Genomic DNA, 16037 nt, shown 5'->3' on the forward strand with positions numbered 1-16037 from the left:
CGGGTTCTGACCCATGGCTATCGAGTTCATGGATGACTCGCATCATTATGTATGAGCTCCAAAAGTTGGTCGATAGACTGGATGGTTTGATCATTTTTACTAGTAAACAGGATTCTTAGGTTGGATTAGAACATATTTTTATAGAATTCAAAGGACCATTTCTAAGCAATCTATTAATGTCATTAAACATAAAAAAATTTTATGATGTAAAACATTTACTAACTTTTAAATCAAATATCCATAACTTTGAAGTCTTTTGTTTTTTTTTTTGGTTGTAAAAATCAAATTTATTTAAACAGCTAGAATATGCAAATGGTCTTCTTAAATAAAAACATTTGGACTAAATAGATTCAAAATGACTATCCACAAATTCAATTATGGTAAAATATTTTACAGCTGCCGGCATTGTCTCACCACAAGCAGATGGAGGGAGAAACTCACTTTCTTTTCTCTCCCAAATATTTTAAACGGAAGAGCCTCGAGTGTTCACTTCGTAAAATGACAGTTGGGAGAAGATATGAGACAAAGTCTGAAGCCTAGTGCGTTGGAATTTCTCTAAAGTAAGATAAATGATCAATAATTAGAAGGTGAAGGTGGATTTTGACTCCAAAGTTGTGATATCAATTTTATTTTTTGACTTTGATGGGTTGCACGTACCTTCCATTTGCACGTGACAACAGTTAAACATATAAAGACTTGAAGGTGTGACTTGAGGAACATACCCGGTTGTCCCTGCCATCTCAGCTAAAAGTCGTGATATCATACCCATACACTTTAACCAACTTAACTAACTCAAACCTTTTGCTTAATAATGACAAATAATTAGTTAAATGTTCAAAACATACAAATTTAACATTGCGCTTATATGATATGAGTCAGGTTGTGATGACTCGTGAAGAATAATTCATGAAAATAATACATGAACCAGACATTATGAATATGAAATCCAAAGATTAGAATTTATCCTTGGGATAAGTATTCTAAGATATTCATTATTGGGATGCGTGTATATATATATATATATAAAAGCTAATCAGGTAAGTTGATTAATCTAGCCATGGCCATGGCATCATCATTGGGACATACATTTCAATGTGGCCAATGGTGTGATAACAACTGTATTAAAAAAACTACCATCTCTTCAAGCCATTGATCATTGACAAGAACATTTGCTCATATCAATATTATAAATTGATAGAGAGAGGGCATTTACTTTCAAGCCCTGTTTCTGGAAGAGGGTCAAACGCATGGGATCCATGGGAGTATATAAATGGGTTCCATTTAAAAATGAAACCTAAATAAATCCGTACTGGTCCCTAAAAAAAATTTATATTTTTTCTGTCATCTCAACTTTACAATAGAAAGCCTTTTCTATCGATCGCGGATAGAAAAGTTCTTTAAGATATTAAAATTAGGGATACCAAAAGTAATGAATTATGATCCAAAGTGATTTTCCTATTCTAACGGTGTCTACGGATACGTTTTGGTCGGAGTTTAGAACACATAAGCTCCTAACCAAGCCGTTTTCTACAAAGCGTTTAGTCCGATGTATGTAATTTGGAGCCAAAACATATCGATATAGGAAAGGGACATCACTCTGGATCCGACTCAAAAGTAATAAGGACTTTTATAACCTCAAGTCATTCTGGTATCATTGTGAACAAGTGCGATTCTCAATAGAATAATGATTTTCTGACTCCTCCCTCTAACATACTTCCCCATACTCTCCTAATGTGGCATGCATTAGAACCATGAATTTTTTCCTTGGGATACACAATTGCACATATTTATGAGGATGTGAAGTTGTATATCACGAGGAAAAATCTATGATTCTAACACATGTCACATCAAGAGAGAATTGAGGAGTATGTCAGAGGAGGGAGTTAAAAAATCAGGACTCTTGATATGAATTGTTCTTTACATTGATTCATCCAAGACTTGATATGACTTATATAATATTTTAAAAAATATTTATTAAACATATCCTGGGAAGGGGGGTTTACGAATTTTTTATAAAACTATTTTTTATTATTTATTAACTTAAACATGAGAACACTAATGTCCAATGCTTAGTTGGACAACATGCCATTGATATTCTTTAATAATTTCATAGAATCCCGTGAAATCCGCACTGACTTTTTAGGATACTTGTGTGAAAGTCTAAATTGCAATAATATTCTAACATCTTGTACGAGTATTGTCTCTTCCATGACCTAGGTTCAAATCCAATATCTTTTAATCTATATTATATTATTATTTGATTGAGTAATCCTTTTATACTAGTGGAATCATATAATAATTACTCAATTTGAGTTGTAATAATCAGACTCCCCCATGTGGCATATTCAAAATACTCTCTTAATGTGGTATGTGTTACAACCATAGATTGTATGTCTTGAGATACACATATGCACACACCATAAATATGTGCAATTGTGTATCCCTACAATAAAAAGATCTATGGTTCTAGCACATGCCACCTCAAGAGAGTATTTTGAATATACCACGTGAGGGAGTTAGAAAATTTAGTATTTCGTGGAAAAGTTTCTATGGTAATGTACACAACACCACGAGTTTTTGTCAGTTTTGTGTCATTCCAGCATTTTCCAATTTTAAATCAAGTGGCGTAAGAGGGTTGCATGCGACCAGGGCAATTTCTTGTTTTTAAATTACGTAGAAAACTTGTTTTGTTCATCCTATCCTAGCTCGGCCATAAGTCATTTGAGTTTGAGGTCAGAAAAGTAAAATCACCTCACTCGCCTACCTAAAATTAGATTCTTCTTCTTAATTTGATGGCGATAGCAAACTAACCACAACCTTTTATTCTGCAACTTAAAGGAATTGTATGTGTGTGTGTGTGTGTGTGTGAGAGAGAGAGGAAAATCCATGGAGAAATCAGAGGCAAAGGTAGTAAGTTTAGGAAGTTCTCTCCTGGTACCAAGTGTTCAGGAATTGGCTAAAGAATCCATGACTACTATCCCACCTCGATACATTCGCACCGATCAGGACCCTTTGATCATCTCTGATCCAAATTTGCTCCCCACAATTCCAGTAATCGATATGCAGAGATTACTTTCTGTAGAATTCATGGAGTCTGAATTGGTAAACTTACACTCAGCTTGCAAAGAATGGGGTTTCTTTCAGGTATTATAGTGCGTAAACCTACCATGGATTTATTTATTTATTTATTATCCTAGATTTATTTATATAAATCCAGAATATAGTTATCTTACCACCCTAACATGCCTATATTTTTGTAGTTGGTGAATCATGGAGTGAGTTACTCATTGATGGAGAAAGTGAAAGATGAGATTCAAGATTTCTTCAAACTTCCAATGGAAGAAAAGATGAAATTTTGGCAAAAAAAAGGAGAAGTGGAGGGATTTGGGCAGGCTTTTGTTGTATCTGAGGACCAAAAACTTGATTGGGGAGACCTATTTTACATGACTACCCTTCCAACCTACTTAAGAAAGCCCCACCTATTTCCAAAACTCCCTCTACCTTTCAGGTAAGAGAATCTCTCTCAATAAAAAGATTGTTGGATTGGATAATTATTACAAATAATTGACCTAATAGATTGATATTTTTCCTAATTAGACAATTTTGTTTAATCTATAGTTCTCGAAGCCTTATTCCAAGATTTATGGTCAACTAAACGAATCAATTAAGTTCATTCGATTATGTCAAGTTACACATCTTTTGTTCTTGAAAGTATGTTAACCTTGGATAAAATAGTGTAGGGTTAGCGTTGATTAATATCGTCAAGCTTAAGGTTTCTGGGCGCACCACTAGATAATCGGCTATATTTGATTTTCCATTATGAGGTGTGACTGGTCTTACATGAATAAGATAGCCAAACTAGAGTTTTTCTATATACTACTTTGGACACAATTTATTTATTATAATGAGGTACAAGGCCATTGATTAGGGGTGCACACTGGATCGGGTAAATCCAAGAACCGAACCAATCCGAAGCCTTTTGGATTGGATTGGTTCAGATTGAGCATGATTTGGTTAGGTATGGATTGTAAAAAAAAAAACAAAAAACTGATTGATTTGGTTCGATTCCGAATTAGGGGTATAATAGAACCGAACCAATATATATATATATATATCTATATATATATTTAAAGATAAAATATTACTTAAAAAACAAAAGGTAAAAACATTCAAATAATACTCAACGTCTCAAATCCCTTTCTTAGTTTCTTTTATCTATTATCTCTTTTTCAAGTTCATGGTTTTGTTTAGTTTTAAGTTTTAACTATTTTAATTTTACTATTGAAAATAATAAGTATGAGAATCGAGAATTGATCTGAACCAAGGCTGGTTTGAATTAATTCGATCCTATAGGTTAATTGGATTGGTTTGGATCCAAAATTGTAGAACCGATCTTATTTTTGTTCGGTTCCAATTTTGCCACAAATCCCATCCAATCCAAATCATGTGCACCCCTACCACTGATGATATATATATTTCATTCACAATTAATACAATATACCTCAATGATTGCCTAGGAGTTGAAATTTTGGAAGTGATTACATTAGCCCTATCAAATTTATATATAATTAAAATAATAACTTTTTAAAGTTTGGATGCACATGAAATAATCTATATATATACATATATTTTCTACTTTTGTTAGTTAAAAAGTAAGTTTAGATAAAATTTTAAAAAAAAACTACATACTAGAGTGATTTTACAATTCACTTCATTTCACACTTTTCAGAAGTGAAGGTACGCATAGAACCATGTATGCTTTTCACTCGTATTGGTAAAAAAACATATATGGTTATATGCACACCTCCATGTCACAAAGTGTGAAATAAAATGAATTTTAAAGTCACTCCAACATTTTTCAAAGTAAAAGAAAATTACATTCTATTTTTTAAAAGCTATTTTCTTCTACACTAATTTTCTACTTTATACTTTGTATGGTCATAAAGGGCATTAGAGTCTCAACCCACAATTGAAGCTCTCCATCAAACATAATTGATGGAGAGTCTCAGCTCTTGGTTGAGGCCAATGTTTTCCATGCCTTTTGAAAAATAATAGATCGAAACTCAACCCAATCTATCTATCTAATTGATCTTCTTGTTGCTAATTCAAATACCAAAGATATTTCATAGTATAGGCACCATAGCATTGATAGAGTGCAACTCATATACGTTGTTAACCTCTCTCACTCACACGCGCACACACACACACACACAAAGAGTTAGTCCATTGAGGTGACTCAAAAATTTGTCAGTCATAAATCTTAGAAACTCAGTTGAGTTATGCACGCGTGATATAATGCTCCTTCCGGGAAAACAAACAAATAAATATTTTTATTTTTAAATGCTAAATTATTTATTTTAAGAGTGATCATTTAATCTATATTAACTCGTCAAAGTCTATATGTGACTTGAGTTTTAAAACACTGATGTGCCTTTGAAATTATTGAAAATTTATCTATAATTACTTGCACTTGCATTGATTTAATTTAGGATTTTGAATGATTATTTAAATCCTTTTATTATATTCAATACCAATTGCTTATTAATGGTGTTGCATATTTGATTGTTTTCATTATTGATGAAAAAATTCATATTTTGGGAATTAAAAATTGATTATTTGCATGGAGACGAAGTTTTGTCCTTATGATTCTAGTTTCAAAGACTAAGAATATGTTTGAATAGAAAGTAGTTTTGAGAAAAAAATAACTTTCATAAAGTAGGTAGAAAAGTAATTTCTTTTTTACTTTTTGAGCTCGTTTGGATATACAAAAAGGTAGTTTTTGACTTTTAAAAAGTATGTTTGGATTCATTTTAGAAAGTTACTTAAAAAAAATAAAATAAAAGTCATACTTTTTAAAAAGCAAAATGAAACTACTTTCTACCTTTGTAGCTGGGTTTTAAGTGTCTTTACGGTATTAAAATAATTTTTTTTAGCTAATTTCCCTTGTGATTCGATAAAATATTCTAGTGATTAAGTATATCTTGACGTCATGAATATTTTGTTTTAATGTCGAATCTTAATTCACATTCAAAATATGTTTAAATCTCAATCGAAGATAACATACACAAACCCATTATCAAAACCCACTAGTTTCCGTTTCTCTTTTTCTCTCACAAAAAATGAATAAACATTAAGTAAGATTATAATATATAATAATATAATAATATAATGATATAATATTATAATATATAAAATGAATACACCTGAATATCTAAACTGTTAACACATTTATAACTTACAATATATTATAATATAATATAATATAATAATGTTTATATTAATTACATATCATCCCTTTAACACTTTAATAATTTCAAATCAATCTCTCTTATATAAATAATTACACTTAAACCTAATTTTTTTAAAAAATATTTATTTTAATATTTTAATAATAAATATAATAATTAAATAATATTTTTTTCATATATTTTTATTTTCTCCGTCATGTTTGTTACATTAAACCAATTTGAATTATGTATCTCAGATTTTTGAAATTCCCACCGATTTTTCTTTATTAACCAAAATACCCCTTACGCCTTAAATTTTCTTGATAAAATTAATATTATCAACTTATTATATAAAATTCGGATTTAAGCATGCTAATAGTCTAAATTATATTTTTCGGTTCTTTTAAACTCAACGGTAACATCCACTTGACTAAAAAAGAGTTTCATAATTCGATTATAATAACGGTAAGGTTTCTATAGTTGTACATTTTATTTGCAAATTCTTTTTCTAGAAAATTCTTATTTTAAATCAACAATATTATAATATTATAATATTTTTATTCTAAATTAAATAGGAAAGTAGATCAATATAATTGACTTAATTCCTCGATATATGTAATAAAATTTCATGGCGTTACATAATCCAACTAAAATAACCTCCCTAGTCCAATTGAAATAACCTTGATGTGCCCAACTAAGAAAACAACTAAAGGTCTCATGGCTCAACTAGACAATATATTACTCTAAACCAAAATCGCTGAAAACCCAATTAATTAGCTGGGTTAACTTGTAGCATTGACCTAATCTTAATTACTACGAGTGGACTAGTGGCCGACCTTCTCGACGAGAAAAGCATAAAAGATAATGTAGCACTAAAGTGCGAGTAACAAACCAAAAATGCTCTGACGCTTTAGAAATGATAAAAAGTTAAAAGTTTATTTTGTCTTTAATCAGATATCTATGCTTATTTAAAATATTCGAAAAATGTTTTTATGCAGAGATACCTTGGAATCTTACGCATCGGAGTTGAAAAATCTTGCCTTGAATATCTTGGGGATGATGGCGAAAGCTTTGAAGATGGAGGATAAGGAGATGAAAGAGTTGTTCAAAGATGGAATGCAATCAATGAGGATGAATTATTATCCTCCATGTCCTCAACCAGAACAAGTCATTGGCTTGACGCCTCACTCCGATGCCGTGGGTCTGACCATCTTACTTCAAGTCAATGAAATGGAAGGCCTCCAAATCAAAAGGGAAGGGACGTGGGTTCCAATTAAACCACTCCCAAATGCTTTAATTGTCAACATTGGAGACATTTTGGAGGTAAAAGCCAGGAAGTATATAAAAGAGTCGTGCTGCAGTGACCTCAAGATTGGACCTCATATTGCACATCCTAACGTGAAAGTGTGTAGGAATCATAGATGATTTTTTACACGTATACACTTTCACGTGAGGATGTGCGATATGAGGTGCAACCTTGAGGTCACTCAATATTATTCATATAAAAAATAAATAAAGAAAAAGTTAAACGATTTTTTTAATAAAGATAATTTATTTTCTTTATTGATTATAAGAACCATAATAGGATTTATATAGAAAATTTTAAGCAGAGATAAACTCTCATCTCATTTGATCAAATGCTAATGCAATCTTCTTAAAATATGATGTGGTGTATCATGTACACCTGATTAATGTAGTACTATCTTTTTTAGTAGAACCCATCAAATGGTACGATCGATGAGTTCGAGAGGGTGTTTTCGATTATTCATTTCGGGTCTAGTACTTATTTGTAATATTTGCTACTTGCTTTCCTTGGCAGATTGTGACTAATGGGATCTACCGAAGTATTGAGCATCGTGCAACAGTAAATTCGATGAAGGAGAGACTATCAATCGCTACATTCTACAGTCCCAAACTAGATGGAGAAATGGGACCTGCTCCAAGCCTGATCACACCACAGACCCCAGCATTGTTCAAAAGATTGGGGGTTGAGGACTACTTCAAGGGACTATTTGCTCGAGAACTCTATAGCAAATCGTACATTGATGTTATGAGGATTTAAAATGGAGAAGGAAATAATATTTAGAGTGAACGTATAGAGATGCGAATATATAACAAGCATCCAATAAGCTATGAAATAAAATTCATAATATTTGCTAGTAGTTTTTCAAAATAATCTGTAAAGAGATTTGTACTTCCATTTGTTTTCTAAATAGAAATGTAGAATCATAAAAATAGTTTTCTATGTTCCTTTGTGTGGATGTAAAAGGAGTTTTTTTTAATTTGTCTAGGTTGTTAGATTTCAATTCTAGATTCTGATTTAATTTGAATTGTAGTATCATAATGGAAATTGATTTAGAACCCAAAATCTCCTTTGACTACATTATTTCTAGAAACTAATATCAGAATCTTAAATCTCCTTTTGCTGACTGTATTTCTACAATTGCGATACACAAATATTGCACAAGAAAATGTGAAAAGAAAAAAAAAAGAGTCACGTTGGTGTAAGAATCGGATTCTAGAATCTGAACCAAATGACATATACATTTATACAAGAATAGAAGAACAACAACAGAAATATAATCTAATAGATAGTTTAACGAAGCTAATTGCAATAATCGCATTCAAATGATTCTTGGAGTTGATTATGTTTTATATTGCTGATTGGGCATCTATCCAACTTCATTGGAACATATTTATTTTAGTAAATCTTGATTGTGTTAGTTTCTCATTGTTTTGGGAATTGATTTGTGACTTGTTTATATGGTGGTTTTAGCCTTTAGTGGTGAATAATTAAAGTATTTTCCTCTTGTGTGCGTGTGTGTGTGTGTGAAGTATTTTCCTCGTGTGTGTGTGTGTGTGTTTTCCTTAAATACAAGAAAACTCTACATCCAAAGAAAAAGAATTTTTCAAATGATTTAAAGCTAGTGTTTGTGATTGAAAACTCAATTTTATTAAATCATAGAAATCATAATTTCATAAAAAAGAATCAATATATACTGTCTTTCTAGTCACATGTCAAACGTTTGTGGTGTTGTGAGCAAAATATCACTCACGAAAATATCCCCATTGATTTATTTATGATAAATGAATGGGAGAATAATCTTTATCAAACCCTATCTACGGTCGAGTTAGTTTGGCCAAAGGGGTTCAAATTCTCAAATTTTTTATTATTTTAATTAGGTTCAAGATCAGCGGTAATAATATTTTACGAGTAAGTAACTTATTTATTGAGTTGTGATAATCTGACTCCCCTTTGACAAACTCCCATAGAGTGACAATACATAGAGTCATAGAGTTTCCTTGGGATACACAATTACACATCATCATAATTATATGCAATTGTGTATCCCGAAGAAAAATCTCTGATTCTATGCATTGCCACGCCAAGGGAGTATGTTAGAAGAGTCAGAAAATCATTATTCTCATTTATTTTGATACCGACCCCCATATTATTATTTGATGGGCTAATCTTTATACTAGCGGGGTTATAAAATCATTACTCAATTTGAGTTGTGATACTCAAAATACTCTTTTAATGTGACATGTGTTATAATCATATATTGTATGTCTCGGGATACACATCTGCATGTATTATAAATATATGCAGTTGTGTATCCCTAAGAAAAAAAAGATCTACGGTTTTAACACATGCCAAGTCAGGAGAGTATTTTGAATGTGCCACGTGGGAGAGTTAGAAAATATAAGGCCTAAGAGGTTTGCATAAGATAATGAATTTGATCCACTCCAATAAGTCAATTTATAGTTTTCTATATTAGGTAGAAAACGTGTTTTTATTTTTTCTATATTAGGTAGAAAACGTGTTTTTTTCTTCCAACCTCGGCCATAAGTCATTTGAGTTTGAGGTCAAAAGTAAAATCACCTCACTCACCCACCTAAATTATTGCAATGGCAAACTAACCTCACGACTTTTTATTCTGCAACTTCACAGGAATTGTGAGAGAGAGAGAGAGGAAAATCAATGGAGAAATCAGAGGCAAAGGTAGTAAGTTTAGGAAGTTCTCTCCTGGTACCAAGTGTTCAGGAATTGGCTAAAGAACCCATGATTACTATCCCACCTCGATACATTCGCACCGATCAGGACCTTCGATCATCTCTGATCCAAAGTTGGTCCCCACAGTTCCAGTAATCGGCATGCAGAGATTACTTTCTGTAGAATTCATGGAGTCTGAATTGGTAAACTTACACTCAGCTTGCAAAGAATGGGGTTTCTTTCAGGTATTATAGTGCGTAAACCTACCATGGATTTATTTATTGATTATCCTAGATTTATTTATATAAATCCAGAATATAGTTATCTTACCACCCAAACATGCCTATATTTTTTGATCGATTGTAAAGCTTGCAATAAAGATGCAGAGATAGAGATTTGAACTAAGATTTTGGGCAAGTCGAATTCGTTCCACAGGGACAGTTTGGATTCAAAAATTCAATCGGATAAAAGTCCAAAACAGAATTGGAAAACAGATTTTTCTTAAAAACAAAACAGATCTGTTGCACAAATGAAATGGAAATTAACTTGCAATTTGAAATAAAAACAGAAAGTAGAGATTGAAGATATAAGAAAGGAGGTTTAGAGAAATCAAATCAGCTTTTGCAAACTATCCATAATGCAGATCAATTCCAAGAATAACTCAATCCATATAGCAAGTCATTGCTCATGGATCGGAAGGTGGAGCGGTTTAATTATCAAAGGTAACCAAGAGACATTCATGAAAATTCAGATTTAATTGAGATTGCCTAGCTTATATTCAGATTCTTCACAGAGCATAGCCGTTCTTGAACTTATCTAAGTAATGGCTATCAAAGTTTGAATCAGAAATATAAGTAGATCATCTAATCAAAGTAGAATTTCTAGAATAGTAAACATGTAAGTAAAATAAGGAATTAAAACTACATTAGAGGGATAAACTTGCTTCGGCATCCTTGATCTCTCTAAAGAGGATCTAGCCGATCATCGTAAGGATCATATTGCAACAATAATAAAAGTAAGAAGATGATAGATGGAGAAGAGAATGTAGAATAGTGTTGCAACTTAATTCCTTCCTTGATGATTTCCCAAAAGAGTTATAATTAAGTTAATGGATTACTCTTGATGTTCTCACTCCTCTCAAAGCTCACCAAAAGGAAAAATTACAGAGAATTAAACGAAGAAACTAAAGAAAATTATAGAAGAAAAGAGCCTAAGAGGGACCCAAGAGGGGACCCCTTCTTTCAAATCAACCCTCAAATTTATAATGTTCGTATTCGGGTAATCGGGGTGATTTGACGGATAATTCGATTCGAATGACCCAATCAGTTACAACCACCGAAGCTTCTAGAAGTTTCTGTAAAAATCTCGAGGACAAATTCCTCGAAATGACCGCGGCGCGGTGACGTGGCGCCCAAATCCTTCGAGGTTTTTCTGGATGCTTCCTTTCGGCTCGTGTATTGTAACCGTAATTGTTTCGCGATTTGATAACTTCCACGTGCGCTACAATTAACACTAATATATCATTAGCTCTATTAATTTGGATAAATGAAATAATTTTGTAATTATTTAAAGGAACTAACATTTATGCAATGGTAATCTTAGTGCAATTACAGTCCCAAAATCGAATAATTGGGATCTTATCATTTTTGTAGTTGGTGAATCATGGAGTGAGTTACTCATTGATGGAGAAAGTGAAAGATGAGATTCAAGATTTCTTCAAACTTCCAATGGAAGAAAAGAAGAAATTTTGGCAAAAAAAAGGAGAAGTGGAGGGATTTGGGCAGGCTTTTGTTGTATCTGAGGACCAAAAACTTGATTGGGGAGACCTATTTTACATGACCACCCTTCCAACCTACTTAAGAAAGCCCCACCTATTTCCAATACTCCCTCAACCTTTTAGGTAAGAGAATCTCTCTCTCTCTCTCTCTCTCTTTGTATGTATATATATATATATATATATATATATATATATATATAGGGAAATGTTCAGCAACAAACATTTTGGCAAAACATTTTTCAAAACATGGGTTAGAGGTTTTGGAATGGGCTGATTTTTGGTGAGAATGATCTCTACGGTGAGGAGATTATCATCACCAAAAATCAGCCCATTCCAAAACTTCTAACCCCATTAAAAATGGTTTACAAAAAATGGATAGTCCACGATTTTTCAACTTGTAAACTAGGGCTAGAAGTTTTGGAATGGGCTGATTTTTGGTGATGATGATCTCCTCACCATAGAGATCATCCTCACCAAAAATCAGCCCATTCCAAAACCTCTAACCCATGTTTTGAAAAATGTTTTGCCAAAATGTTTGTTGCTGAACGGGACCCATTTATATATATATATGGGGCGGTTCATGGGACGTCTTAGAAAACTATGCATGTCAACCATTGGATCTAGCGTCATTCAACGGTTAGATCTTATTTTAGGAGAAAATGCGGGCCAGTTGGATCCCATTGTTGGTTTTAAAATTTTTGAGGTATTTTCAAATACCTCCTTTCATTGCTTTTATTAAAATTAAAACCCTCTTTCCTTTCTATCAATTCTAACAGACTCTTTCTTTTCTCTCAAAATTGTGTATTTCGAATTTTCAATATTCCTCATAGATTTTTTTATTGACGGAAATATCTTTTACGCCCTAAGTTTTCTTAATAAAATTAATATTTTCATAACTTATTATATTAAACTCAGATTTAAGTATGCTAATAATTTAAATTATGTTTTTCGATTCTTTTCAATTCAACTGTAATGTCCATTTGACCAAAAGAGCTTTATAATTTTTTTTAAAGGTTTATGTACTTGGATTAAATATTCTAATTATTCAATCAGAACAATGGTAAAGTTCTTAGAGTTGTGCATTTTATTTGCCGAATTCTTCTTCTAGAAAATTCTTATTTTAGATAAATAATGTTATAATTTATTTTAAATTAAATAGGAAAGTAGGTCAATATAATTAACTTAATTTCTCGATATACGTAATAAAATTTTACAGCGTTATATAGTCCAACTAAAATAACCTCTCGCTAATCCAATTGAAATTACCTTGATGAGCCCAATTGAAAAAACAATGCAAGGTCTCATGGCTCAACTAGAGACTATAATACTCTAAACCAAAACTAAAATCCCAATTAATTAGTTGGGTTAACTTGCAGCATTGACCTAATTGTAATTACTACGAGTGGAATGGTGGCTGACTTTCTTGATAGGAAATGCATAAAAGATAATGTAACACTAAAGTGCGAGTAACAAACCAAAAATACTTTGACGCTTTAGAAATGATAAAAAGTTAAAGTTGTTCTTCTCTTTAATCAAATATCTATGCTTATTTAAAATATTTGAAAAATGTTTTTATACAGAGATACCTTGGAATCTTATGCGTCCGAGTTGAAAAATCTTGCCTTGAATATCTTAGGGATGATGGCAAAAGCTTTGAAGATGGAGGATAAGGAGATGAAAGAGTTGTTCGAAGATGGAATACAAGCAATGAGGATGAATTATTATCCTCAATGTCCTCAACCAGAACAAGTCATTGGCTTGACGCCTCATTCCGATTCCGTGGGTCTAACCATCTTACTTCAAGTCAATGAAATGGAAGGCCTCCAAATAAAAAAAGAAGGGATGTGCGTTCCAATTAAACCCCTCCCAAATGCTTTAATCGTCAACATTGAAGACATTTTGGAGGGTAATAGCCAGGAAGTGTATACAGAAGAGTCGTGCTGCAATGACCTCAAGATTGTACCTCATATTACACACCCTAACGTGAAAGTGTGTGGGAATCATAGATGATTTTTTACTCGTATATCGATGAAAGCATCTATGGCTTTTATACACTTTCACGTCAGGATGTGCAATATGAGGTACAATCTTGAGGTCACTAAATATTATTCATATAAAAAATAAATAAATAAAATAAATAAAGAGTAAATTGTGATTTTAAGTAAAGATAATTTATTTTCTTTATTGATTACAAGATCCATAATAGGATTTATATACAAAATTTTAAGTAGAGATAAACTCTTATCTCATTTGATCAAGTGCTAATACAATCTTCTTAAAATGTGATGTGGTGTATCACGTACACCTGATTAATGTAGTACTCTTTTTTAGTAGAACCCATCAAATGGTACGATCGATGAGTTTGAGAGGGTGTTTTCGATCATTCATTTCGGGTCTAGTACTTATTTGTAATCTTTGCTACTTGCTTTCCTTAGCAGATTGTGACTAATGGGATCTACTGTAGTATTGAGCATCGTGCAACAGCAAATTCGATCAAGGAAAGACTATCGATTGCCACATTCTACAGTCCCAAACTAGATGGAGAAATAGGACCTGCTCCAAGCCTGATCACACCACAAACCCCAGCATTGTTCAAAAGATTGGCGGTTGAGGACTACTTCAAGGGAATATTTGCTCGAGAACTCTATAGCAAATCGTATATCGATGTTATGAGGATTTAAAATGGAGAAGGAAATAATATTTAGAGTGACTGTATTGAGATGCAAAGGTATAACAAGCATATAATAAGCTATGAAATAAAATTCATAATATTTGCTAGTAGTTTTTCAAAATAATCTGTAAAGAGATTTGTACTTCCATTTGTTTTCTAAATAGAAATGTAGATTCATAAAAGTAGTTTGTTACGTTCTTTTGTGTGGATGTAAAAGGAGCTTTTTTAAATTGTCTAGAGTTTTAGATTTCAATTCTAGATTCTGATTTTGAATTGTATTATCAGATTATGGAAACTGATTTAGAACCCAAAATCTCCTTTGACTACATTATTTTTAGAAACTAATATCAGAATCTAGAATCATAAATCTCCTTTTGCTGACTGTATTTCTACAATTGCGATACAAAAATATTGCACAAGAAAATGTGAAAAAAAAAAAAAAAAATGCGTTACTTTGGTGTAAGAATCGGATTCTAGAATCTGAACCAAATGACATACACATTTATACAAGAATTGAAGAACAACAACAGAAATATAATCTAATAGATATGTTAACGAAGCTAATTTCATTAATCACGTTCAAATGATTCTTGGAGTTGATTATGTTCTATATTGCTGATTGGGCATCTATCCAACTTCATTGGAACATATTTATTTTAGTAAATCTTGATTGTGTTATTTTCTCATTGTTTTGGGAATTGATTTGTGACTTGTTTATATGGTGGTTTTAGGCCTTCAGTGGTGAACAGTGTAAGTATTTTCCTCTTGTGTTCGTGTGTGTTTCCTTAAAAACAAGAAAACTCTATATCCAAAGAAAAAGAAAGCTAGTGTTTGTGATTGAAAACTCCATTTTTCTAAATCATAGAAATCATATATAATTGCATAAAAAAGAATCAATATATATTAATAGATTAATAAATAAAAAAATTAAGAGTTATGAAAAACATCTTTTACATAGTTAACCTCAAAGTCATATTGTTCATTGGTGTCGACAATATATCATGAACTTCCGCTACATGATAGATAAAATACAATCACAATAAATCTTCGATTTTCAAATTCAAATATTCAATTTTCTCTTGTTCAACAATTGCCTATTTACTTAAGAATCGTCATTCAAATTCATTTTTTTCTCAACTCATTTGAAAGTCGGGCTCTCTAGTTTTGATCCAAATATCTTCTATCATTTCGCACGGACTCTTTAGGTTTTGAATTTTAATTATCAAAAAATCTGCATGAATCTCACTCGACTTTTAGACCTTAGATGATAATTAACCCATGGAACGACCAATTATATCTTGACAAACATCTCACTTTGATACTAAATTGTTGTAAATTAGACTCTGATTTCAATTGTTGGAGTATTTC

At 31.9% G+C, this 16037-nt stretch overlaps 1 protein-coding gene and 1 pseudogene across 2 annotated transcripts; both read left to right on the plus strand.

Moving 5' to 3' along the window:
* Positions 1-2831: 2831 nt before the first annotated feature.
* LOC147392382 (protein SRG1-like) lies at positions 2832-8472 on the plus strand. Its single transcript, XM_086459770.1, has 4 exons — positions 2832-3144; positions 3261-3508; positions 7226-7550; positions 8047-8472. The coding sequence occupies exons 1-4, from the start codon at positions 2887-2889 to the stop codon at positions 8287-8289; spliced, it is 1074 nt and encodes a 357-aa protein (XP_086315896.1). The 5' UTR covers positions 2832-2886; the 3' UTR covers positions 8290-8472.
* A 1685-nt stretch (positions 8473-10157) lies between these two features.
* LOC147392383 (protein SRG1-like) lies at positions 10158-14703 on the plus strand (annotated as a pseudogene). Its single transcript, XR_015170272.1, has 4 exons — positions 10158-10466; positions 11874-12121; positions 13579-13918; positions 14437-14703. The product of XR_015170272.1 is annotated as a protein SRG1-like (transcript).
* Positions 14704-16037: the final 1334 nt, after the last annotated feature.

This window comes from Akebia trifoliata, chromosome 11 (assembly GCF_017979445.1).
Source record: "Akebia trifoliata isolate Shusen 1 chromosome 11, ASM1797944v1, whole genome shotgun sequence".
Taxonomy (NCBI): Eukaryota; Viridiplantae; Streptophyta; class Magnoliopsida; order Ranunculales; family Lardizabalaceae; genus Akebia; species Akebia trifoliata.